General features: G+C 44.1%; 1 protein-coding gene across 2 annotated transcripts in view; it reads right to left on the reverse strand.

Moving 5' to 3' along the window:
* ica1 (islet cell autoantigen 1) overlaps positions 1-27,586 on the reverse strand; it is a 146,094-nt gene that overhangs the window by 5,484 nt on the left and 113,024 nt on the right. For both annotated transcript variants that reach the window (XM_078228018.1, XM_078228011.1), the window contains one exon: positions 14,590-14,850. In XM_078228018.1, coding sequence (XP_078084144.1) covers positions 14,590-14,850 — 261 coding nt within the window. The remainder of the gene's footprint in view (positions 1-14,589; positions 14,851-27,586) is intronic.

The following is a 27,586-nucleotide window of genomic DNA, read 5'->3' on the forward strand; positions in this document are numbered from 1 at the left end:
GATTGGGTAGACTGGGGTTGTTCTCCTTGGAAAGACGGAGAATGAGGAGAGATCTAATAGAGGTGTACAAGATTATGAAGGGTATAGATAGGGTGAACAGTGGGAAGTTTTTTCCCAGGTCGGAGGTGACGATCACGAGAGGTCACGGGCTCAAGGTGAGAGGGGCGAAGTATAACTCAGATATCAGAGGGACATTTTTTACACAGAGGGTGGTGGGGGCCTGGAATGCGCTGCCAAGTAGGGTGGTGGAGGCAGGCATGCTGACATCGTTTAAGACTTACCTGGATAGTCACATGAGCAGCCTGGGAATGGAGGGATACAAACGATTGGTCTCGTTGGACCAAGGAGCGGCACAGGCTTGGAGGGCCGAAGGGCCTGTTTCCTGTGCTGTACTGTTCTTTGTTCTTTGAACTAGCCCTAACTTTTTCTTATAAGCTTATTGCGTATCTATCATGTTGGCACCACAACTTTGCACACTTTCATTGCTGAGTCTCTTACTGAGATATTATTAGAGTGAAATGTCTGGAGCAGTCCTATAACCCAAACAGCACATTCCTGTTTTTAGTATTTAACTATACATGTACAGCTGCTGGAATACAAAACCTAGGCCAATATGATTTTTTTTTTGTTAAATTATTGAGCCCACTGATCAAATTGTTCAAATGGTATTTCATTAGAGTTATAGACATTGACTAAGGTAGTTTTATAACATGCATCAAAATGTATATCTGGCTGTAAAATATTTAGCAAAACACAAGCATCTTTCACCTTGACTTCTTTCAATTTATTAGTTTTATAGGAAATATTCAAATTATAGGGTTGTCACAGGGTTAATTCTTGCAAGTTTCTTTGATTTATATCACTGCTATAGTGCAGCTAATATTCAAGCTGTGCAAATAAGAATGATGAGCAAGCAAGAGGTAAAGCAAATAAGTTTTCTTTTGCTGATTTATGGTCTTTAACATTATGCATTAAACCCTTGAGGCAGAGCTATCAGTAATAATGTGCCAGCCCACAACATTCTCTTGCATCAAAAGTGCGTGCAAGGGATTTTATACAGGAGGTATTTGACCCCTTTAACAATAATCAGTATACAAGCATTCCACGCTGTTTATTCACTGTGTTGGCAAACTGTATTAAATGAAATTCAGATTTTCCCTCCATGAAATATGATTTGCATAATATTATGTGGAAGGCATTCTTTGGCTTTGGTGTTTGAATCATAGGCAGCCACTGAACAAAAATGAACCCTCCAAAAGATATTTTTCACTGCTATCAATTTGTCAGTTTGTGTATAAAAACAAACAACTAGCTCAGAAACTGAGAATATCTAATCAGATTTAATGGGGCTGGATTCAAAATCTTTCATCAGAGGATGCAGACACTTCCTTTCAGAACTGGGTACACTGAACTACGAGTGTTAGAAAAGACAGCAGTGAATTTGTATCAATTACATTTTATATATTGGAATTTTAAAATAAATATTAGAATGTGAAAGATAATATTTGGCCACGAGTTCAAGACTAGCTATAAACATACACCTAAGCTGGAAAGCTACCTCACAAGCCATGGGCATTCAACGATACCGTCTGAAAACTGGGAACAGCAGGCCTGTAATTTTCTGATGAATTCTCTCAGAATGCAGTACAGACATGGATTCCAAAAATACACTTGCATATCTGGGTCTGAAATTTAAATTTTCAGGCATCTTCAGCCTCTCACTGCCACTGCTGGCTGCTTACTTTGAAAGCATTAAATCGGTTAAGTGGATGGAAAATCTTGATTTCCTAACCTACAGTGTAGCTAATGGAACAGCAGAGTTGTGTTCACTGCCGAGGACTCTGCTTGATGCCCTCCAAGAAAATTTATATCGATTCTTATTATTTTCTGTTATAACGAGTGGGAAACGTAACCTTCTTAAACTTTCTTTCTCTTTTGAGCAACAATCTTAGCAAGTTTTTGCCCTCAGTGAATGTGCTTCACCCTATTTCTGACCAGCAGACCGGACCAGTGAACTTTGGCCTCTCTCAAGGCATTTAGGAATATTTCAAGTTTTCCCGCAAATTGCAATGTTACTAATTTCAGGTCTGATCTGGACTAAAGTGATTTTGAATTTAACTACAGAATGTTCCTTACCAAGGCCTCAACAAAATTAAAGTTAAAGTTAATTTATTAGTCGCAAGTCGGCTTACATTAACACTGCAATGAAGTTACTGTAAAAAAATCATTTTTCATGCAAATTATCATCTGTTTTCGAAGAGGCAGGATTGGCAGTAGAGGTTGAACATAGATGAACAGTCCATTACTACTTTAAATCTAGATTCCGCCACTACTCATTCACACTTTCTTTAGTATAATTATCAAAATAAATAATTTAACTCCCTCTATTTTTATTTCATTTCACTTGGAAGGCTATTATGACTTTCTTATTGGGCCATAAGAACAAAGAATCATAGAATACCTGCAGTGCAGAAGGAGACCATTTAGCCCATCTGCATCGATCACAATCCACCCAGGCCCTATCCCCTTAACCCCTCATATTTACCCTGCTAGTCCCCCTGACATTATGAATCAATGTACCATGGCCAATCAATATAACCCACACATCTTTGGAGAAATGCAATGTTCCCTGCCAAAACCATTGGTCAGATTCCAGTGAGTGAGCGATAATAATACTGGTTGGTTTGCATTTAGATTCTCTCACCCTCCCCGATTTGTCAGATATATTAGCATATAGTGAAAAGTATTGTTTCTTGCGTGCTATATATCTAAAGCATACCATTCATAGAAGGAAACGAGAGAGTGCAGAATGTAATGTTACAGTCATAGCTAGGGTGTAGAGAAAGATCAACTTAATGCAAGGTAAGTCCATTCAAAAGTCTGACAGCAGCAGGGAAGAAGCTGTTCTCGAGTCGGCTGGTACGTGACCTCAGACTTTTGTATCTTTTTCCCGATGGAAGAAGGTGGAAGAGAGAATGCCCGGGGAGCGTGGGATCCTTAATTATGCTGGCTGCTTTGCCAAGGCAGCGGGAAGTGTAAACAGAGTCAATGGGTGGGAAGCTGGTTTGCGTGATGAATTGGGCTACATTCACGACCTTTTGTAGTTCCTTGTGGTCTTGGGCAGAGCAGGAACTATACCAAGCTGTGATACAGCCAGGAAGAATGCTTTCTATGGTGCATCTGTGAAGTTTGGTGAGAGTCGTAGTTAACATGCCAAATTTCCTTAGTCTTCTGAGAAAGTAGAGGCTTGGTGTGCTTTCTTAACTATAGTGTCGGCATGGAGGGACCAGGACAGGTTGTTGGTGATCTGGACACCTAAAAACTTGAAGCTCTCGACCTTTTCACTTCATCCCTGTTGATGTAGACAGGGGCATGTTCTTTTCGCTTCTTGAAGTCGATGACAAATCTCCTTCGTTTAGATGACATTGAGGGAGAGATTCTCTCTCATTCCTGTACTCTGTCTCGTCATTGTGAGAGATCTGACCCACTACGGTGGTGTCATCAGCAAACTTGAAAATCGAATTGGAGGGGAACTTGGCCACACAGTCATAGGTGTATAAGGAATATAGTAGAGGGCTGAGAACACAGCCTTGTGGGGCACCGATATTGAGGATGATCATGGAGGAGGTGTTGTCGCCTATCCTTACTGATTGAGGTCTGTGAGTTAGAAAGTTCAGGATCCATTTGCAGAGGGAGGTGCCGAGGCCCAGGCCACGGAGCTTGGAGATGAGTTTCATGGGAATAATGGTGTTGAAGGCTGAGCTGTAGTCAATGAATAGGAGTCTGACATAAGTGTCTTTGTTCTCTAGGTGTTCCAGGGTTGAGTACAGGGCCAGAGAGATGACATCTGCTGTGGACCTGTTGCGGCGGTAGGCAAACTGTAGTGGATCCAAGTAGTCCAGGAGGCTGGAATTGATTCGTGCCCTGACTAGCTTTTCGAAACACTTCATAATGATGGATGTCAGAGTCACCGGCGGATAGTCATTAAGGCACGCTGCTTGGTTTTTCTTAGGTACTGGGATGATGGTCGTCTTCTTGAAGCAGATAGGGACCTCAGGAGTGTTGTAAAGAGAAGTTAAAGATGTCTGCAAATACACCCGCCAGCTGATCCACGCAGGACCTGAGTGGGTGATCAGAGTGGGGATCTTTGAGGGTGGGGAGGGGGAATTCTGCAGAAGTTTGATGGAGGAGGGATCTCTGCAGATTGGGGTGTTTGGCAGTCGGGGTGGTGGTGGGGGAACTCTGCAGACAGGGATGATTGGCGTTGGGGTGGTGATGTCGGTAGAGCGGGGGGTGGCACAGGGGGAAATTGGCAAGGTGGGGGGGTGGAATCTCAATATCTGTGGGATGGGTTGTGGGGCGCGGGGGGGGGGGGGGGGGCAGGAGACCTCCCAGTTCACTGGGAGATCGGGACACCTCCTCAATAGTGCCCCAAGAGCTCAGCAGCTGGCTTCCCTGTGAGCTCAGCTTCACCCCCGCACCCCCCCCCCCCGCTGGAGAGAATCACATCCTGGCACTTCTTTTGCACTGTGCCATAAGATTGTGGCTCGCAGCTCACCGAACAGATCAATGCCATTCTCTCCCGTATTCTCACTTGTTTGACACTGAGAATTTATTTTGTAAGATTGAGCCCGATGTGTTTGTCTTTTTTCATTTTGTGAATGATCAGAATCTATCAATTGCTGACAGTTCATATATCTGAACAGCAACTTGCCAGTTACTAAAGTAACATAAACATATCCACTCAAATTAGGGCAGCTTTATAGTACTGCAAGTAAAATAGTAAGCAGCAAAAATACAATGGTCCTACACATAAACCTTTTATTTTGAATTATGTAATGCAAGAAAGGATTGCATCCTTTTTGGTGACTTGCTTGCTGGTTGCTAACATCAATAGACTAATTTCAAAGTGATTACACAAAAGAGCAGTGGACTTGATGTTCACACAGGTCACATATTCCTGAACTTGGCTCAGCACCAATACTTCTAAACCACTTCCTGGGCATCGACTCAATATCACAGATTGACAGAAACGAAAATGCTGGAGGAGGATATTCAGCTCCCAAAGCTCTCTCCTGTAATTCCATTCCCTCCAGATACTTTTTATTCTTATCCCATTTTAGCTTCTATGTCAGCAGCCTGGTTCTGCCTCCCTGACTTTCAATGTTGCTGCTGCTTCTGCAGGAAATGCTTTGTCCCGTGTTCAACTAATTCCCCAGTCTCCCTTGTTTCATAATTTTTTTTGTTGCAGCACAGGGGGTGGCCAATTGGCCCATCGTGTCTGTGCCAGCTCTCCAAAACAGCATCTAAACTTTGTGCCTCCCAATTCACTGGGAGATTGGGGCGCCTCCTCAATTGTGCCCCAAGAGCTCAGCAGCTGGCTTCCCCGGTGAGATCAGGCTTTATCCCCCCCCAGCTGCTGGAGAGAATCACATCCTGGCACTTCTTTTGCACCGAGTGCCATAAGATTGTGGCTCGCAGCTCACCAAACGCCATTCTCTCCTACATCCACTTGTTTGGCACTGAAAATTTTTTTTGTAAGATTGAGCCCAATGTGTCTGTCATCTATTTTCATTTTATTGTCAATGATCAAAGTCTATCAACTGCTATATATTTTTTATATATAAAAACATCTGTTGACCATTACTGTCTGCTTCATATGATTCAGCCAATTTTGTATCCATACTGCTGCTGTCCCTTTTATTCCATGAGCTATAACTTTTCTCAAAGTGTGCTGTGTGGCACTATATCGAATGCCTTCTGAAAGTCCATGTACATCACATCAACAGCATTACCCTCATTGATCCTTTTGGTTACCTCCTCAAAAAACTCCAGCAGGTTAGTTAAACAGGTTTCCCCTCAGAAATCTGTGCTGGCTCTTCCTAATCAACCACCATTTTCCATGTGACTACTAATTCTATCCCAAATAATTGTTTCTAGAAGCTTATCCAATACTGATGTTCAGCTGTAATTGGCCTGTAATTGTTGGGGTTAACCTAACAACCTTTTTTGAACAAGGGCGTAACATTTGCAATTTGCCAGCTCTCCTGCACCTTCCCAGAGTCTAGAGAAGGCTAGAAGATTATGGCCAGTGCCCCTGCAATTTCCATTCTCATGTCTCTCCTGGTGCCTTGTCAACTTTTAATACCAACAGTCTATTGAACACTTCCTCCTTATCAAGTTTGAACACTTCTAGGTACAGAATTTCCTTTTCTGTCACCAAGCCCTGGGTAGCACCTAACTCCTTGGTAAAGACAGATGCAAAGTATTCATTTAATACCTCAGTCATGCCAACTTCCTCCATATGTAAATTCCCTTTTAGGTTTCTAATTGGCCCTACTCCTCCTTTTACCACCCTTTTACTATTTATGTGTCCATAAAAGATTCTAGGATTTTCCTTTATGTTGGCTGTTAATCTTTTCTCATAATCTATCTTCACTTCTCTATTGTGCTTGTTCACCTCCCTTCTGAACCTTCTGTATTCCTCTTGGTTCTTAGCTGTACTTTTTACCTGACACCAGTCATAAGCATATTTTTTCTTCCTTATCTTAATTTGTATATCATTTTTCATCCAGGAATCTCTGGATTTATTTGTCCTAACTCTTCCTTTTAAGGGAATCTACCTAGACTGTGTCCGGACTATTTCTGTTTGAAGGTAACTTATTGTTCAGCTACAGTTTTTCCCGCAACTTCCATTCCGGCCTATCTGGCCCAGCTCTGTTCTTGCCCCATTGCAGTTGGCTCTACTCCAGATAATTATTTTTACTCTGGATTGCCTACTTTCCTTTTTGAGCATCATCCCAAATTTTACAGTACAATGATCACTTGACATTTGATCTACTTGGCCCACCTCATTTCCAGGAACCAGGTCCAACAGTGCATCCTTTCTTCATAAAAGCAAATTACTGCGGATGCTGGAATCTGAAACCAAAAGAGAAAATGCTGGAAAATCTCAGCAGGTCTGGCAGCATCTGTAAGGAGAGAAAAGAACTGATGTTTCGAGTCCAGATGACCCTTTGGCAAAGCTTTGCCAGCTTTGACAAAGAGTCATCTGGACTCGAAACAAGACCTCTTTTCTCTCCTTACACATGCTGCCAGACCTGCTGAGATTTTCCAGCATTTTCTCTTTTGGGTGCATCCTTTCTTGTTGGACTGGACGCATACCGTTATAGAAAGTTTTCCTGAACACAATCTATAAACTTTTGCCCCCATCCTCCATTTACACTACCACAGTCCCAGTGTACATTCAGATAATTAAAGTCTCTCATTAAAACCACTATATAATGTTTGCATCGCTCTGCGATTCTCCTGCAGATTTGTTCTTCAACATCTTTCTCACTAGTTGAAAGTCTATTGACTACATTGAGCAATGTAATTGCACCCCTTTTTTTAAACTTAGCTTTAGTCAAATCAATTCCACCTTTGAATCCTCTGGGACACCCTCTTTCTTCAGCACTGCAATTTGCTCCTTAACTAATAACCCCACCCCCTTTCCTTTCTTTTGTGCTTTTTCTGAACACCTTGTACCCAGGAATATTTAACACCCAGTCTTGCCTTTTCTTGAGCCAGGTCACTGTTATTGACACAACATATTTCCACAATGTAATCCATCACTCCCCAATCTTATTTTCTATACTTTGTGCATTCACATACATGTACAGTAATCCTGATTTAGATGTCATAATGGAGGTGCTCCTTTTTTAACATGACAGTTTGCTTAAGCTAACATTTCTGATATAAAAACAAAACATTTATTTCCCTTTGGTTTAAAGTGAAGCCTCCAATTACCCAACACCAGATCACCCCCAAGCTTCAATCCCATGACCCCAATCTCCCCTCTTCCTTGTTCTGGACCCCAGGCTCCAGTCCCATTCTGCAGTCTCGCTCTGTCTCCCAAGTTCCGGTCTTTCAAACCCCATTCTCTCTCTCTCTCCCCCGGCCCGTCACCTTTGAGACCTCACCCAAATTTCATTTTGCACCCTCCAATTGAGCCGCCATTCCATAAGTCTTCCTCTCTCCACGAGCACCCAGCTCCCAGACCTGTATCCATCTCCCTTGATGCAGAGTCTGATCTCACTTTCTCCGGCCACCCCAAGATTCCAACTCCATCAAACGCCAGTCACCCATTTTTACCTTGCTACCCACGAGCCAAAATTGCCTCTCCCTCTGTCTCTGTTGATCCTCTTTCAACCCAGTCCTGCATCTCCCCCTGTTCCATCTCTCTCTTTCTGTTCCCCCCCAAATTATCAGTTGTCGGAAGACTCTTTGCACTGGTGGAGGGAAAAGCTTATGATACTGAGATTAAGGTTCATTGTGATTTGGTGCATCAAGGGACTGGTATGTTTTCTTGCAGGTTACTCGCACTGTAAATTTCCATTCTCATTTGCTGCCATGTACAAGTATCAAACTGGTAGCAGGCATTTGGGATTCCCGAATCATTTCCAACAATGACTTTCAGAGCGAATGCATCAAATGAAGCTTATTCATTCTCTCAGCTCTTGATGGTATGCGACACGAGAAGATAAAGAAAATGGGAAAGGGAGTAGATAACTTAAAGGTTCACCCTCCCTACCATATTCCTGAAAATAAAAATTGTACCAAGTATCAAAACGATTTACAATGGAGCTGGTCATTTTGTGTGAGGGCTTGCTTAACCTAGCATTTGCCAATACAAGAGAAAAACATATTTTTCCTTTGTTTAAAAATGAAATAGGAGGCTACACTTAATTTCCCTTACAGCTTTTCCTCCCAATCTCGTTCCAGCACTTTAGCTTCTCCCAGGTGAGTGACATGTATTCAAGCAACATATTAATTTAAATTATTTAACTGAGGTCAGCCAGCTGCAAACCTCCTGGTAGTGAGACTGACATGAAAAGTGTTTGCTTCAATCATTGCCCTGTAATTTGTATGCAAATCAAACTCACACACACATCCTGTCTGAAATCCGTGTAGCTCTCTTGACAATACATCCCTTTTTCAAAAATGAGACACCAATTTTGAAAAGGACAATGGAATATCACTGTAAATAGAAGTCATTTTTTAAATTTCTGAATCATTTTCTAATTCTCAGCAGCAAAATGTTCAGAGTACTGATTCTGGTTAGTGATTATTCTTACAATGAAGCTTTTTGAGGTGATGCATTTTTAACATCATTGCAATAACACACTTTTTCTAATAGATCCACAAATGCATTAGATAAATGTTTCCAACCATATCCCATTTTTGGGATAGGGCCTCATAACATGATAGATGAGACAAATTTAGAAAGTTAAAATCTCATTTAGAAATATATGGAGCTTAATGGGGGGGCGGGGGGCGGGTAGATAAAGGCATATATTTGCTATTCCCTACACAGCACACACTCTTACAAAACTAAAAATGAACTTGTACAATGTTTTTTAAATTGCTGAGGTGTGTACACTTATGACAGGTGCATATGGTAATGATTTCTTCCTGGTCTCTAATTCATTCTATGACACTTTTCCCTCTCTTAACTGTTTGTGCTAATCATTGTGAAGGATAATGATGCGAGAGAATGGACTTTTCTCATTACATGCACCCAGTGCCAACACCAAGCACTTCCAGGTCCAATATTCCACAGACAGATATATAGTAGAACCCCAGCCGTTGTCCACATCAAATATCATGCAATCTCTTTGAAGGGAATTAAGGCAAAGATTTTTGTGCTAAAGGCTCATGAGAACTCAGAACTAGCTTGGCACCAACTGCTGTAAGTGTACTGTGACACAGATGTAGAGACTCAATAATAAGCTGCAGAAACAGACAAAACAGACAAAACTGAGGAACTTAATAAGTACTTTGCATCAGTCTTCACAGTAGAAGACATGAGTAATATCCCAACAATTCAGGAAAGTCAGGGGGCAGAGTTGAATATGGTTGCCATCACAAAGGAGAAAGTGCTAGAGAAACTAAAAGGTCTGAAAGTTGATAAATCTCCGGGCCCAGATGGGCTACATCCTAGAGTTCTAAAGGAGATAGCTGAAGAAATAGTGGAGGCGTTAGTTATGATCTTTCAAAAGTCACTGGAGTCAGGGAAAGTCCCAGAGGATTGGAAAATCGCTGTTGTAACCCCACTGTTCAAGAAGGGAACAAGAAAAAAGATGGAAAATTATAGGCCAATTAGCCTAACCTCAGTTGTTGGCAAAATTCTAGAATCCATCGTTAAGGATGAGATTTCTAAATTCTTGGAAGTGCAGGGTCGGATTAAGACAAGTCAGCATGGATTTAGTAAGGGGAGGTCGTGCCTGACAAACCTGTTAGAGTTCTTTGAAGAGATAACAAATAGGTTAGACCAAGGAGAGCCAATGGATGTTATCTATCTTGACTTCCAAAAGGCCTTTGACAAGGTGCCTCACGGGAGACTGCTGAGTAAAATAAGGGCCCATGGTATTCGAGGCAAGGTACTAACATGGATTGACGATTGGCTGTCAGACAGAAGGCAGAGAGTTGGGATAAAAGGTTCTTTCTCAGAATGGCAACCGGTGACAAGTGGTGTCCCGCAGGGTTCAGTGTTGGGGCCACAGCTGTTCTCTTTATATATTAACGATCTAGATGACGGGACTGGGAGCATTCTGGCCAAGTTTGCCGATGATACAAAGATAGGTGGAGGGGCAGGTAGTATTGAGGAGGTGGGGAGGCTGCAGAAAGATTTAGACAGTTTAGGAGAGTGGTCCAAGAAGTGGCTGATGAAATTCAACGTGGGCAAGTGCGAGGTCGTACACTTTGGAAAAAAGAATAGAGGCATGGACTATTTTCTAAACGGTGACAAAATTCATAATGCTAAAGTGCAAAGGGACTTGGGAGTCCTAGTCCAGGATTCTCTAAAGGTAAACTTGCAGGTTGAGTCCGTAATTAAGAAAGCAAATGTAATGTTGTCATTTATCTCAAGAGGCTTGGAATACAAAAGCAGGGATGTACTTCTGAGGCTTTATAAAGCACTGGTTAGGCCCCATTTGGAGTACTGTGAGCAATTTTGGGCCCCACACCTCAGGAAGGACATACTGGCACTGGAGCGGGTCCAGCGGAGATTCACACGGATGATCCCAGGAATGGTAGGCCTGACATACGATGAACGTCTGAGGATCGTGGGATTATATTCATTGGAGTTTAGGAGGTTGAGGGGAGATCTGATAGAAACTTACAAGATAATGAACGGCTTAGATAGGATGGACGTAGGGAAGTTGTTTCCATTAACAGGGGAGACTAGGACGCGGGGGCACAGCCTTAGAATAAAAGGGAGTCACTTTAGAACAGAGATGAGGAGAAATTTCTTCAGCCAGAGAGTGGTGGGTCTGTGGAATTCATTGCCACAGAGGGCTGTGGAGGCCGAGACGTTGAGCGTCTTCAAGACAGAAATTGATAAATTCTTGATTTCTCGAGGAATTAAGGGCTATGGGGAGAGAGCGGGTAAATGGAGTTGAAATCAACCATGATTGAATGGTGGAGTGGACTCGATGGGCCGAATGGCCTTACTTCCGCTCCTATGTCTTATGGTCTTATGGTCTTAAAAGTTCTCCATGTTGAACACCACTTGAAAGAAATACTGAGGATGACAAGGGCACAGAATGTACTTTTTAAATTCATTTTATGGGATGTGGGTGTGGCTTGCTAGGCCAGCATTTATTGCCCATCCCAAGCTGCCCTTCAGAAGGTAGTGGTGAGCTGTCATCTTGAACCGCTGCAGCCCCTGATGTGTAGATACACTCTCAGTGCTGTTAGGGAGAGAATTCCGGTATTTTGACCCAACAATAGTGAAGGAACAGCGATATGTTTCCAAGTCAGAATGGTGAGTGACTTGGAGGGAAACCTCCAAATGGTGATGTTCCCAAGTATCTGCTATTCTTGAACTTCTAAATGGTAGAAGTCATGGGTTTGGAAGGTGCTGCCTAAGGAACCTTCTTACAGTCACATCTTGTAGATGGTACACACAGCTGCCATTCTTTGCTGGTGGTGGAGAGATCCAATACACATCATGAAGAGTGGCTCAATAGGACCAAGGCTGCTCAAGCTGGCTGAGCTCTAAAGAACATAGTTGCTAGACTGGGTCTATGACAGATAGTGAGGGTACGAACAAGATGTAAATACTTGCTTGATCTCATCCTCACCAATCCATCTATCTCAGATGCTTCTGGCCATGACAATATTGGTGGGAGTAGCCACTGCACATTCCTTGTGGAAGCAAAGTCCCATCTTCACGTTGAGAGTAACTTCTATTTTTTGTGTGGCACCTACCACCATGCTAAATGGGATAGATTTCAAAGACAGCTAACAACTCAAAACTGGCCAAAAATGATGTGTTGTGGGCCATCAGCAGCAGCAGAATTTTATTTAAACATAATCTGTAACCTCATGGCCTGACATATTGCCCAATCTACCATTACTGGCAAGACGAGAGACCAACCCTTGTTCAAAGAGGAGTGCAAGAGAGAATACCAAAAGCAGCACCGGGTATACCTAAAAATGAAGTATCATCCTGGAGGCTACAACATAATTAAACAGCGTAGGCAGCATTTGATAGGCAGAGTCTGAGTGATCCCACAACAATGGATCAGTTCAAATCTTTGCTGTCCTACCACATCCAGTCCTGAATGGTGCCCAAATATGTCCTGTCCTCAAAAAGCAAGACAAATCCAATCTGGCCTATTGCCACCTCATCAGCTTGCCCTTGATCATCAGCAAAGTGGTGGAAGGGGGTCACTGACAGTGCTATCAAGCTGCACGTATCCAGCAATAAGGTGCTTACTGACGCTCAGTTTTGATTCCACCAGAGCAAATCAGCTCCTTGGTCCAAACAAGGAACAAAAGGTGTGTGGTGACAGTGACGGCCCTTGAGACATGTCTCCTTGAGACATTTGACTGAGTATGGCATCAAGACACCATGGCAAAGCTAGAGTCAATGGGAATCAGGGAGAAAATTCTCCACTGGTTGGAGTTATACCAAAGGAAGATGGTTGTGGTTGTTGGACATCAATCATTTCAGTCCCAGGTTCTGTTGGCAGGGGTTCCTCAGGGGAGTGTCCTGGGCCCAACCATTTTCAACAGCTTCAATGATATTGCTTCCATCATAAGGTCAGGAGTCGGGATGTTTACTGATGATTGCACCATGTTCAGCACCATTCATAACTCCTCAGATACATATGTAGCAAAACTTGGACAACATTCAGGCAATGACCATCTCCAGCAAGAAAAAAATCTAATCACCTCCCCATGACATTCAATGGTATTACCATCACAAAATCCCACCCACTATCAATAGCCTCAGGGTTACCATTGACGAGAAACTGAACTGGATCAGCCATATAAATACTGTAGCTACAAGAGCAGGTCCGAGGTTGGGAATTCTGCAGCAAGAGTTTATCTTCTGGCTCCCTCATCTACAAGACACATGTGAGTCAAGAGTGTGATAGAATACTCACCACTTGCCTGCATGATTGCAGTTCCAATGACATGCAAGGAGATCAACACCATCCAGGACAAAGCAGCCCAATTGATTGCCACCCATCCAACACCTTAAACATTCACTCGCTCCACCATCAATGCACTGTGTCAGCGGCTGCTGGTTTTGTCACTCAATATTTTGTACAAATAGACAAGGCATGCAAATTGCATACACTGCACCTATTTGTACCTGAATTTTGCATTTGTCATAGATAGAATAATAGAATCCCTACAGTGCAGGAGACCATTCGTCCCATCGAGCCTGCACCGACAACAATCCCACCCAGACCCAATCCCCATAACCACATGTATTTACCCTGCTCGTCCCCCTGACACTAAGGGGCAATATTGCATGGCCAAACCACCTAACCTGCACACCTTTGGGCTATGGGAGGAAACCGGAGGAAACCCACGTAGACACAGGGAGAATGTGCAAACGCCACACATTTAGGGCCCCACAAATGGTGTAGGATTCTAATTTTCAAATTTGAGCAGCATTACAGTCATTTCAGGTTTGTGTGCTGTTCTTCCACTTAAGTTCCCTTAAATATGGGATCAGACACAACTTGGAGCAATAAAGAAGCTAAGGTTCACCCTGATTTTCCAACTACTGAGCACATGCTTTCCAGGTGCAAATCAGGCAGCCATCAGTGATCCCTCTCAATGGGTATGGGTGGCAACTTTTTATTTAATTTTTTTTGGTTTTCTTTTACACATGCTAGTATAGGCAACATGAAATGGTCCAAGTCTTTTCTTTTTCTAAAACTGGTAGAGGTACTTTTAATTAGCCATCCAGTTTTCCCCTAATATTGTTCAGGTAAGCAAAGGTGAAAATTGCTGGGTAAACATCCCACTTTAAGTTAAATGGCTTCCCAAACTAATTAAGTGACATTGTAGATAATTTACATCTTTGTACAAAAACTGAAAATTTTCAGTTTTTATTATTTGGGTTAATGGGAATTAATTATTACTCTCGAATGGAAAATCGAATCACCATTGAATGGTAAAGTTTCGTGTTAGATTTACAAAATCACTACGATGAAATATAAGGTAAGCAATTTAAAGACAGAATGTGATTGATATAAAAGTTATACAAGGTATTATTAGCAAGTTTTGACTTTTCATACTTACTGGCAATTGAAAATGATGCATCACCCAAACTTTTGTCGAATAGTTGAGATGGAAGGAAGCCTGAAGGCGAGGGAGATTGGTCTGATTCCCCAGCTGCTGGATTGCTAGGAAAAGTGAGATCTTCTCCAAACACTGCCTGCCATTCCTTGCTAAAGTCACCTTCCTCCAGTGAAGTGCCATTTAGAATTTCATTCAGCAGGGCCATTTCATCCTTCTCGTTTGTTTGAAATTCCATGACGTCAGTCAGCAGATCTGTTGGAGCTAGAATTAAAATTGACAAATGCCATTCTGATGTTAATATTCACAGAAAATGCTGCGATTTGCTGGTATGGATGCAAATATTTAAACATGAAAATCTCATTCCCAGAAATTAACAGAAAGATTAATGTTTGATCCATGTCATAAGAATATTCATTTGGTACTAGAGTGTACCAACCTTGAATAAGCAATATTATAACCATAACAGCTTTGCTGTACATGCACGACAACAGATGTGAAGAATGCTGACAAAGTTAATTCGATATCAATTCAAAATGTAGAAGCTCTTCCATCCATTTTCCTTCTTAAGTAATGTCTCTTTTTTGGGGATATTATACATTACAGTTTCTTAGCATCTCTATTTATTTTAATTACATATTTTACTACCAGGCTATGATTCTGCATTTCTGCTAATAGATCATCACTTAAGTTGGCTCACATGTTGTGTTGTATATATTTCAACCTTTCAGATAATTTTTAGAATCTGTTCAGTTTTCTCTAAATACAATGCAGTTTAAACCAGTCATATTTTTAGTTATTTCCAAGTTAATCACTGTAGGAAGTACACAACACAATGCAAATTTTACAAATGCAGCCTCATCGAATGGTTGAATAATTCTGCCCTGTGTGTTTGTGTCTGACACTGTGTCTGAATTCATGATCTGCGTTCCTGGTGTGGATCTTCACGTGCTGGGAGTGCAAATTTGTTCAAGATGCGCTGTCTTGTAATGGCTTGTTTATATTCAACGGGAACAGATTTATTGAAGGGAATACTGAGAGACAGAAAAAAACAAATCATTTTGAGAATTGGCTTTCCTAAAAAAAACATAATGGGTTTAATTCTCCTTAAAGGAGTTCCAGATTTAATGCCTTATACACAGAAAACTCTGTCATGCACCCACCCTGGGGATATCTTTCTCCAGAACTGATGCCAGGGCCTCATGAATCAAAACCCAATTCTCCCGCATCAGTCTTTGAGCCATGCATTCATCTCTCTAATCGATATGTCCTACTCCAATTTGCTTGTGGCTCAAGTAATAATTCAAAGATTATTACCTTTGCTGATCTGCTATTTTAATTTAGCTCTTACATGCTCATACTCCCTATGCAGAATACCTTTCATACACTCATCTATGCCATTGGTCATCATGTGGACTATGACAACGAGTTACACCCCTCTCACTGCAAGTTCCTCACAAACCTGAGCAGAGTCCCAAACCCTGGCACTGGGCAGTACAGCCATTTGGACTCTCACTCTTTGCTGCAGAGAACTGTACCTATCCCCCTGACTATACTATCTCCTAAAACCATTACATTCCCATTTACTTCCCCCACTTAAATAGTTTCTTGCACTATGGTCAGTTTGCTTATCCACCTTCAAGCCCCACTGCCAATCATACAAGAACCTCAAAAGTGTTGAAGAACTACAAGAGCTAATGTTCCTCCATTTTGACCTTCTCAATCCTCATAACTACCTCACTCGCAGTCACATCATTACCTCCAAATCAGAGGACCAAATCAGATAAAAGCAGCAGTCCCACAGGCAACTGAATGCAATGATGCCACATAAACCCACAGCATAACAAATGGTGGGTGGAAAGATTGCAAGAGATCTAACAACTCATGGACACCAATGACATGTGTTGTCAACATAGTGTATGAGCCAACTGAAGCGAACATTTTGAAGAACCCTTCAACTGAAACTCTTCAACTTAAATGTCCTCAATTGCATTCCTCCATAACCCATCCAGTAGCCTCAATGACACCTTTGTCTGGAATGAAGTAAACAAAGCTATTTGACAACTGAGAAAGAAAAAAAGCCTCAAAATCAGATGGAATCCTTGCTGAAATAGACTTCTGTCATGGCTGCATGACCTGATACCCCTCTTCTCTGAAGAGGAGTGCTTGCCGGGGAACTTCAGGCACACTGTGACCATGGCTATGTTCAAGAAGGGAGACAAGTCTGATTGCAGAAACTCAAGAGATGTCTCCATGTTGTTTGCCACAGGGATGATCATTGCAAGGATCCTCCTCATTGTGGCTTCTTCCAAGTAACTGAAGAACTCCTTCAAGAGTCGCAATGCATTTTTCCTATTGAGAGGCATCACAGACACGATCTTCCCTGCATAGCAAATCCCCAAAAATGCAAAGAGCACCAAATGCTGCACATGATCTTTTTTGACCTCAGGAAAGCCTTTGATTCTGTCAATTGAGAAGGCTTATGGAGTATCTTCTTCAAATTTGGCTGTCCTCAGGAATTTGTCACCACTCTCTGTTTACACCACCATGACATGCAAGATGTGATCCTCACCAACAGAACCACCACAGACCCCATCTCAGTGAAGATTGGAATCCAACAAGGCTGCATTATTGTAACAAACCTCTTCTCCATCTTCCTTGTTGCAATATTACACCTCATCACCAGCAAACTATCCACAGGCATGGAGATAATTTACAGAATAGAAGGGAAATTGTTTAATTTATGCCACCTTCAATCCCAAACTAACCTTAGTCATTGAACTTCAATAGCAGGTGATGCTTGTATGTGCACTCATTCAGAAATCAAGCTCCAGGTTATTGTCGACCTCTTCTTTGAAGCATATGAAAAAATTGGCCTTTCACTAACCATCCAGACACTAAGGTCATCTTGCAACCAACTACCACACTCCCCCCACTCCCTCAAAAAGTATCAACTACGAGAGCCTGGAAAATATAGACTATTTTCCAGATCTTGGGAGACTCCTTTTAACGAAGGCAGACATAGGCCATGGGCAGGACTTTTCTCCCTCTCCATGGTGTGTTTGGAAGTGGTGGGAGGCAACACACTGCCCGCTGCCGATGGGATATTATGGTCCTGCCATTGTCAAAGGGATTTCCCATTGGACGCACTCCTCACTGCCGGGAAAACCAGGATGGGGGTGGGCCGTCTGTGGGACTGTAAGATCCCATCAGCATGAACAGCAGCTAGATTGTGGGGGATGTAATTCATCATCATCTCCATTGTGCTAGCTCAGCCTTCGGCCAACTGAGGAAGAAAAGTATTTGAGGACCAGAATCTCAAGCGCAACACAGAGGTCATGGTTTACAGGCAGCAGTAATCCCTTGCTCTGGAGGAGATTATCTGGTTCGGCAATTTGGACAAGCTACAGCAGGCTTCTCATAGAACTGGAGAATCATCACTAGCAGTACCTTCGCAGGATCGTTCAAATCCTGTGCAAGAAAGTTGGTCCAAAAACAACATCCTGTTCCAAGCCAACACACCCAGCATTGAGGCACTGATCATTCAAAATAAACTTTGCTGACAGAACACATCATTTGGATACCTGACACCAGACTCCCAAAGCAACTGCTCTAGTTGGAACTCAATCTCAGCAGGAAATTCCCAGGAGGACAGTGCAAATACTTTAGGGGTGTCCGAGAAGCATCCCTGACTGAATCAAACATTGTGGTTGACTCATGGCAGTACCTGGTCTACGACTGACCAAAATAGAGAAGATTCATTCAGGAAAGCACCAAAACAACAAGCTTGTCTGGTAGGTTAGCTCCACTCCAGCGGGAAGCTTCAGGATGATGGAGTGGAGTGTTGCTGTGTGGAAGATGGAGAAGAGCATTGGCACAATGACAAAGCCCTGTTTCACCCCAGTTTGTGGTGGTTCCATTGGTGAGGATCATGACTTGCATGTCATCGTGGAGCAGGCGGAGAATGGTGATGAATTTCTGTGGGCAGCTGAATTTGAGGAGGATGTTCCACAATCCCTCATGGCTATGTACACAGGGACAGCTTGTTATTAACAGGACTGTCAAAATTTGCACCTCAACATTCAACCTTCTATTAGCATGTTATAATTGAATTTACTTTTCCAACAATGTGAGGATTCAAATTGAAAAACCAAAAGGATATTAGGGAAGGAACTATATTTATCGCCTTGATGTGTTGAAATGACTCTCTCTCTAAACTGGGCATAAAGTTAGCTACCTTGCCATGTTCTCATTATTCATTGTGTAAAATAATAAGTTTTTAAAAAATACATATACGTGTGCTTGAGTTTAGATCATTTCATCCCCAGTGTGACAAGCACTGTTTAATTGAATTTTTTGTGTATGACCATGGCAATTTTATGTTCTTACTGGATGTTATAAAAATTTATATGATGGTAGATTTGCACGCCCCAGTGTTGTGGCATGGCAATTTTTTCTCCTGCACAAGGTCAACCATGCTGGAACACTTGGGAATGTACAACATTCATTATTCAAACTGAGCTCCCAATTTGGATTAAGCCCAATGGTGGGAGTTAGTCATAGAAGGGAAGTGATGGGAAGTCTGGAACAATACAGCCCTTATTGGGTTTCAGACCAGATTTAAAGGATGTGTTTTGCTAGCTTCTGGGGAATCTAGCTCTTAATAACTTGTTTGACAATTTAGGGCATGTTCCCCAGTAGAGAAATAGGAAATAGCAATAGGATCACTGCTGCGTACATTGCCCTCAGGACCTGGAAACAAATGTGGGAGATGGTATATTTAAGGAAGCTAACAAGATAGGAATATCCAGCAGTAACATTTAGCAGTAACATTAACCACTTTCAATGTCTTTCATAGCCTGCTGATGGAATAGAGATATACAAGGTCACCTATAAAAATGTTTTAAGGTTCTGTGAGAGGTTTGTGTATGCAACATGACAGGGCCACTTAGGACATTTGTCTTGTAAATGGCACCAATAAAAAGAAAGAAAAGCACAGATCCTGAAAATATGAAATAATAGAAAATGCTAGAAAATCAGGCATATTCACCATTATCTTTAAAGATTAAAGAAATAACTTTATATTTAATTCCTTCCACATATCCAAAGATTCTTTTTAAATGCTGAAATTCCAGTTTTCTCCAGTCCTGGCAGGAAATTAGCAGATCACTACCCAATGAAATAATAGAACACCCCGTGATATAGTGGAACTGCTGGCAAAATAATGTTCATGACTGCAACCATTTACACTGTTTCACTGGAGGTCCCACAAGTCTCATTCTCAAGTTTCAATAGGAGACAAGGAGAACGACTGTGGAATTGCAGGATTTCAGTCTATTGTACACTAACTACTAATTATTTTGGTGAAGTTACTCAGCTGTTTTAGAGTGTGAATGCATGTTGAAATTGTTAGAAATCGCATATTAATTCCATATCCAAATTTATTTTTCATGTGTCAGAAAGAATGTCAACATATATAGTAATTGGTTTCTGTAGCAGGCAGCTGGGCAGAACAACTGGTTACTACATCCTTCCAATGCTCTATTGCTGCATTCACAATTGTTTATTATGCTTTGGGAATATTTGTGGAAGGTCAGAAACTGCATATTAGGTAGAGAAATAACTGTTTTTCTAAAGGCTCAGGATTTGGTTATTAACTTCCAGCCATATTTCTAAATAAGACCCTTGAGTTATTCTGGTCTGAGGTGAGATCTAAAGTGGACCCACGTTAAAGTTTATTTATTAATGTCACATGTAGGCTTATATTAACATTGCAGTGAAGTTACTGTGAAAATCCCCTAGGTCGCCACACTTTGGTGCTTGTTCAGGTACACGGAGGGAAAATTTATCATGGTCAATGCACATCTTTGGACTGTGGGAGCAAACTGTAGCCCCCCAGAAGAAACCCATGCACACGTACAGACTCCGCGCAGACAGTGACCCAAGCCGGGAATTGAACCCGGGTCCCTAGTGCTGTGAGGCAGCAGTGCTAACCATTGTGTCTAGTTCAAAATTTTGTGTGTGGTAAATTTCAGAAAATCAAGGAACTAATTTTCACCTCTGTTACGCCCAGAGAGCAGATAGAAGGACATAGTGTTATTGTGTGCTAAGCTAGATAGAGATAATCTCTGCCCATTTTCTACACTGGTGACTGACCTGAGAAAAGGTTTGGTTGGGGGTGGGGGGGTGGGGTGGTGGTGGTCAGAAAAGCATTCAAGAGTGGGTTTAGGATCTGAGAGCTGCCATTTTCAACTGATGCCCTATAAATCTTGCTATGGTTAGATAGTTCAAGCTTGAGGAGGAGACAGATATATTGGTAAAAGTATGAAACCTCCACAGAAAGCATGGCTTGTTTAGCTTAACTGCATTGGGTTTGGGATTGACAGAGTAAACCACTCAGGAGAGATAAATTGATGACATTAAAATGTTAACGAGGCCACATTCCTCAGATTTTGAAGGCAGTTTGTATTAAGCAGCTGTGTGCCATGCATCCCAGGATTAAGGAAAGACAGTAGCCAAGAGGGGGGGTGGGAGCTGCCAGAACCAACAGGTCAGTTCTTTTAAGCACTGCATGTGTGGGTCAGGAGCCGAGGTGATTCCTTCCTGCCTCCTCAAAGAAACCAGAAGTTAATCTCTTCCCCATGATCCATACCACAGCCCCACCTCCCCAAACCACAATTAGGTGTCTCCCCCTGCAATCTGATCTCCCTCTCCTCCACAACTGGATCTCTCCTCCCTCTGATCTGAGCTCTCCCCAGTTTGCATGGGTTCTGAGTTACATATCACTATCATGTAAATTAACAGGTAGTGAAATTTAGCATGCTGCCTGCTTCACTACAAACAGATGTAGGTTAATCAGGCAACCCTGCGCCTGTTTTCATGCCTAATCCAAATGTATCATAGAATCATAGAAACCCTACAGTGCAGAAAGAGGCCATTCGGCCCATCGAGTCTGCACCGACCACAATCCCACCCAGGCCCTATCTCCATATCCCCACATATTTTACCCGCTAATCCCTCTAACCTACGCATCTCAGGACACTAAGGGTCAATTTTAGCATGGCCAATCAACCTAACCTGCACATCTTTGGACTGTGGGAGGAAACCGGAGCACCCGGAGGAAACCCATTGTGGTGAACCATAGATGGTTACCACTATGGGTACTGAACCATAGATGGTCAGCACTATGGGTATTTGTATATATGTTACTGTTTTCACTGTTGGGGTTAGGGTTGGGTTGTTCTACCTGTTGATATTGTTCTGTGGTACACTCCAGTTGGCTCCGCCTACCTGGAGGAGTATAAAGGTCACTGCACTGCCTGGTGACCCTTTAGTCTGGGATTGTATTGTTATATAGTATGCTCCATTCTTGTTGTTAATAAAAGCCTTTATTTTCCGGGTACGATCTAGCCTCCCGAGTGATTTAATCGCGCATCAATTTTATTAATAACAATTCTGGTAAAAAAAAACCAAAGAACAAAGAACAATACAGCACAGGAACAGGCCCTTCGGCCCTCCAAGCCCGCGCCGCTCCCCGGTCCAGGATTGAATCCTGAATCCAGGATCCCCGCCCAATTTTCCAGCCTATCTACATACCAATATCCTATCCACCGAGCTGTCCCTCACAGCTACGATGCTTTGTTCATTACAACCTATTAACTCACCCCCACCCCCCCATTCCAGACCATGTGATCTCCAGGGAGAGGCAAAAACCCAGAGTGAAAAACCCCAGGGCCAATATGGGGAAAAAAAAATCTGGGAAATTCCTCTCCGACCCCCTGAGGCGATCGAAACTAGTCCAGGAGATCACAATGGCCCTGATCGGAAAATGCTTCCCAACCCTAGTCATTTCCACTTCCACGAACACCATATGAATTCCCTGCCCCCGAGACAGGTTCCCAACTATCCGCAGTCTCGCTCTGTACTGGCACCAGCAAGATGATCATAGAATGAAGCCATGAAACGAGAAACAAGGAACAATTAGCCCGCGCCGCTCCCTGTTCCAGACTAGACCACTCTTTTGTATCCCTCCATTCCCACTCCGTTCATATAGCTGTCTAGATAAGTCTTAAACGTTCCCAGTGTGTCCGCCTCCACCACCTTGCCCGGCAACACATTCCAGGCCCCCACGACCCTCTGTGTGAAATATGTCCTTCTGATATCTGATACCATGGAGCAAATGTTGAAACCCGATCGGTTTACCTTAGATCCATGTGCAGCGGGAGCGTCGAACACTTTCGACCATTGGTTGAAGTGTTTTCAAGACTATATCGATGCCTCAACAGCCATTCAAAACGACGCCGATAGACTGCGGGTCCTCCATGCAAGGGTAAGCGACACTGTATACTCATCAATCCGCGATGCCCAAGACTACAAAGGGGCCATCGAACTACTTAAGAAACTGTACAACAAACCGCCAAACAAGATTCATGCTTGACACCTTCTAGCCACTCGATGGCGGCAGCCCGGCGAAACGACAGGACAGTACCTGCGTGAACTTCAGCAGCTAGCCAGAGCCTGCAACTGCAAGTCAGTGTCGGCGGCCCAGTATACTAACGACTTGATCCGAGATGCGTTCGTGGCGGGAATCGGCTCATCTTATATTCGTCTGCGGCTGCTAGAGCAAGGTAACCTAGACCTAGCTAAGACGGTGGAATTGGCTGACACAATGGAAACGGCCTCCAGAAGTCTAGAAACTTACCCCACCGACCACGTGGGAACATCGTGGCAAGTACAGCCACCGACTCAATTCTACCCAGCGGCTCCGAAAAACAGCGCGATTGTGCTTTCAACCTCGGACCTGATGACGGCGGCAGCTCCAGGAGGCCCACGGTGCTATTTCTGTGGATTGGCGAAACACCCTCGGCAGCGATGTCCAGCTAGAACGGTATTTTGCTCCGCGTGTGGGAAGAAAGGGCACTATGCCAAAGTATGCAGGGCTAAACCACCCTCGAAGCTTAGCAGCGCGGCGTGTGATTCTCCAGAGCCTGTCTCCTTGTCTCCAGCTTCTTCGAGGTCTTCCACCACGTGCGATTCTCGAGCGCCGCCATTCCTGACGACGAAGACGCAAGACGTGTGCGACCTGCAGGGGCCGCCACTTTTAGCGCCACCGACCACGTGCGATCCATGGGCGCAGCCATTTTGGTCGGCACCGACCGCAGACGACCAGCAGGGGTCATCATCATCAACCATCTCAGCTGCCTGCAGTTGCACTCAAGACCCAACGGTGGCGTCAATCATCCTGGACCAGGCCAAGCCTCACAGACTCGACAAGTCCATGATGGGCATAGAGGTAAATGGACGCCTAATACATTGTTTGTTTGACAGCGGGAGCACGGAGAGTTTCATTCACCCTGACACCGTGAAACGGTGCGGTCTCTGAGTACGGACTGTCAGACAGACAATTTCGATGGCGTCAAAGTCCCGATCTGTTACCGTGCTTGGGAGCTGCGTGGTCAACCTGACGGTGCGGGGCACAGTTTATGAGAACTTCAGGCTCCTCGTGTTACCGCACCTTTGCGCTCCGATACTCCTGGGACTAGACTTTATGGTCCACCTGAGGAGTGTAACCCTGCAGTACGATGGGCCACTCCCTCCACTTTCAGTGGGAGAACAGCAGCCTCCAAATTGCCCAGCGCGCTCCACGTGTAGCCTCTCGACACTCAGAATCACCCCACCATCTTTATTCGAGAATCTCGTGCCAGGCTGCAAGCCCATCGCAACGAACAGCAGGCGTTACAGCGCTGAGGATCGGATCTTTATTCGATCTGAGGTTCAGCGGCTTCTCAGGGAAGGGATCATTTAACCTAGCACTAGTCCATGGAGAGCGCAAGTCGTGGTGGTTAAAACTGGAGACAAACCCCGGATGGTCATAGACTATAGTCAGACCATTAATAGATACACGCAGCTGGACGCGTATCCTCTCCCGCGCATATCTGACATGGTCAACCAGATTGCGCAGTACCGTGTGTTCTCCACCATTGACTTGAAGTCAGCTTACCACCAGCTCCCCATTCGCCCAGAGGACCGAAAATATACGGCCTTTGAGGCGGATGGTCGTCTTTACCACTTTTTAAGGGTCCCCTTTGGCGTCACTAATGGGGTTTCGGTCTTCCAGCGTGCAATGGACCAAATGGTGGACCAAAACGGGCTACGGGCTACCTTCCCGTACCTGGACAACGTCACTATCTGCAGCCATTACCAGCAGGACCACGATGCCAATCTCCTTAGATTTTTACGCACTGCGTCTCACCTGAATCTGACCTACAACAGGGAGAAGTGTGTATTTAGCAAGCGCCGCCTAGCAATTCTCGGATACGTGGTGGAAAACGGGGTCCTTGGCCCTGATCCAGACCGTATGCGTCCCCTCCTTGAACTTCCCCTACCCACTAGCATCAAAGCACTGAGAAGATGCTTAGGTTTCTTTTCATACTATGCACAGTGGGTTCCCAATTACGCGGACAAAGCCCGTCCGCTCATAAAGTCTACCTCTTTTCCCCTCGCAGCAGAGGCTCGCTTAGCCTTTGAAGGGATAAAAGCTGACATCGCGAAAGCCACGATGCACGCTGTCGATGAGTCCATCCCCTTTCAGGTGGAGAGTGATGCATCTGATTTCGCCCTGGCCGCCACACTTAACCAGTCGGGCAGGCCCGTCGCCTTTTTCTCTCGCACCCTCCAAGGCCCTGAAATTTGGCACTCCGCGGTGGAAAAAGAGGCTCAGGCCATTGTGGAGGCCGTCCGGCATTGGCGCCATTATTTGGCGGGAAAACGATTCACCCTGCTCACGGACCAGCGGTCCGTGGCGTTCATGTTCAACAACACGTTACGGGGTAAGATCAAAAATGATAAAATCTTGAGGTGGAGAATTGAACTCTCCACCTACAACTATGATATCATGTACTGTCCGGGGAAGCTCAATGAGCCCTCAGACGCCCTGTCGCGTGGAACATGTGCAAGTGTGCAGGAGAATCGATTACAGGCCCTCCACAATGATCTCTGCCATCCGGGGATCACTCGGCTCTTCCATTTTGTAAAGGCCCGGAATCTACCTTACTCAGTGGATTATGTCAGGTCAATAACCCGAAGCTGCCAGGTATGTGCTGAATGCAAACCGCACTTCTTTCGACCTGACAGGGCACACCTCATTAAGGCCACTCGCCCTTTTGAAAGACTGAGTGTAGACTTCAAGGGCCCCCTTCCTTCGACAGATCGGAACGTGTACTTCCTCAACGTGATTGACGAATACTCACGATTCCCTTTTGCCATTCCCTGTTCAGACATGACCGCTGCCACGGTTATCAAAGCATTGCGGGATCTTTTCACCCTGTTCGGTTACCCCAGCTATATCCACAGTGATAGGGGCTTGTCGTTTATGAGTGACGACTTGAGGCAATACCTGCTCTCAAAAGGGATTGCCTCTAGTAGAACTACGAGTTACAACCCCAGGGGTAACGGGCAGGTTGAAAGAGAAAATGCTACAGTCTGGAAGGCTGTCTTACTGGCGTTGAGGTCTAAGGGTCTTCCAGTCTCCCGTTGGCAAGAGGTACTTTCTGATGCGCTCCATTCCATCCGGTCCCTCCTGTGTACGGCAACCAATGCTACTCCACATGAGCGGATGTTTTCCTTCCCTAGGAAGTCTTCTTCTGGGACCTCATTGCCGTCTTGGTTGATGTACTCAGGACCTGTCCTCCTGCGGCGGCATGTTAGGACCCGCAAGTCCGACCCTTTGGTTGAACAGGTCCATCTCCTCCACGTCAACCCTCAATATGCCTATGTGGCATATCCTGACGGGCGAGAGGACACGGTCTCTATTCGAGATCTGGCGCCTGCAGGGGACTTGGAAACCCCTGTCACTCCCACACCCCTAGTTAGGGACCCCTTGACCTTTATCTCCCCTCCTGACACGGCGCGGGCAGTATCGGGACCACCACTTAACCCTCTTACTCCCGTGTACAGCTTGCCTGAGTCCAGGAGATTGTCGCCACCTCGAGGCCTGCTCGAGTCCAGGAGATTGTCGCCACCTCGTGGTCCATCTGTCTGTGAGGAACTGGAGGAGTCACTGGACACTGCCTTGGAGAGAGGGTCATCACGGTCACCAGAACCGGCGCTACCGCCAGTGTTGAGGAGGTTGCAGAGATGGTGCGGTCCTCCAATACGACTGAACTTGTGAATATATGGACAGTTCATTCTGTTTTTTTTGCCCCGCCGGCCTTTGTTTTAAAGGAGGGGTAAATGTGGTGAACCATAGATGGTCAGCACTATGGGTATTTGTATATATGTTACTGTTGTCACTGTTGGGGTTAGGGTTGGGGTGTTCTACCTGTTGATATTGTTCTGTGGTACACTCCAGTTGGCTCCGCCTACCTGGAGGAGTATAAAGGTCACTGCACTGCCTGGTGACCCTTTAGTCTGGGATTGTATTGTTATATAGTATGCTCCATTCTTGTTATTAATAAAAGCCTTTATTTCCCGGGTACGATCTAGCCTCCCGAGTGATTTAATCGCGCATCACCCATGAAATGTACATTCCAAATATTTTGCAATGTAATGCTTTCTTGCTAGTGGGCTTAAGAAAATAGGAAAAGAAAACTCAAATTAAATGTACTATTACTGGATCAGCAGGAGTGCCCTCCCATTTCCTTCATCAAGGGTTGAAAAGAAGAGACAAAGGGGTCTCAATTTGGCAGTTCCCAAAAGAGATGGCACTTTAGCATGAACTTTAAAACAAAGATCACTTCAATCATAGCAGATAACTCAAGTCAGTCCAAAGTTAAAGGAATTCATAATGATTTTCCAATTCCTTTTGTGTTCACATACTTCCGTCTATCTTATTCTTTCATGGGATGTGGCACGGTCACTGGCAAGGCCAGCATTTGTTTTCCTTCTCTAAATGCCTTTGAGGAGCGGGAGGGGGTGAATTACAATGAGACATTAATAAATTAGGTGGATGGACAAAATTGTGGCAAATAGATTTAAATATAGGCAAATGTGAGGTCATCAA

The sequence above is a fragment of the Mustelus asterias genome, chromosome 2, assembly GCF_964213995.1.
Source record: "Mustelus asterias chromosome 2, sMusAst1.hap1.1, whole genome shotgun sequence".
Lineage (NCBI taxonomy): Eukaryota > Metazoa > Chordata > Chondrichthyes > Carcharhiniformes > Triakidae > Mustelus > Mustelus asterias.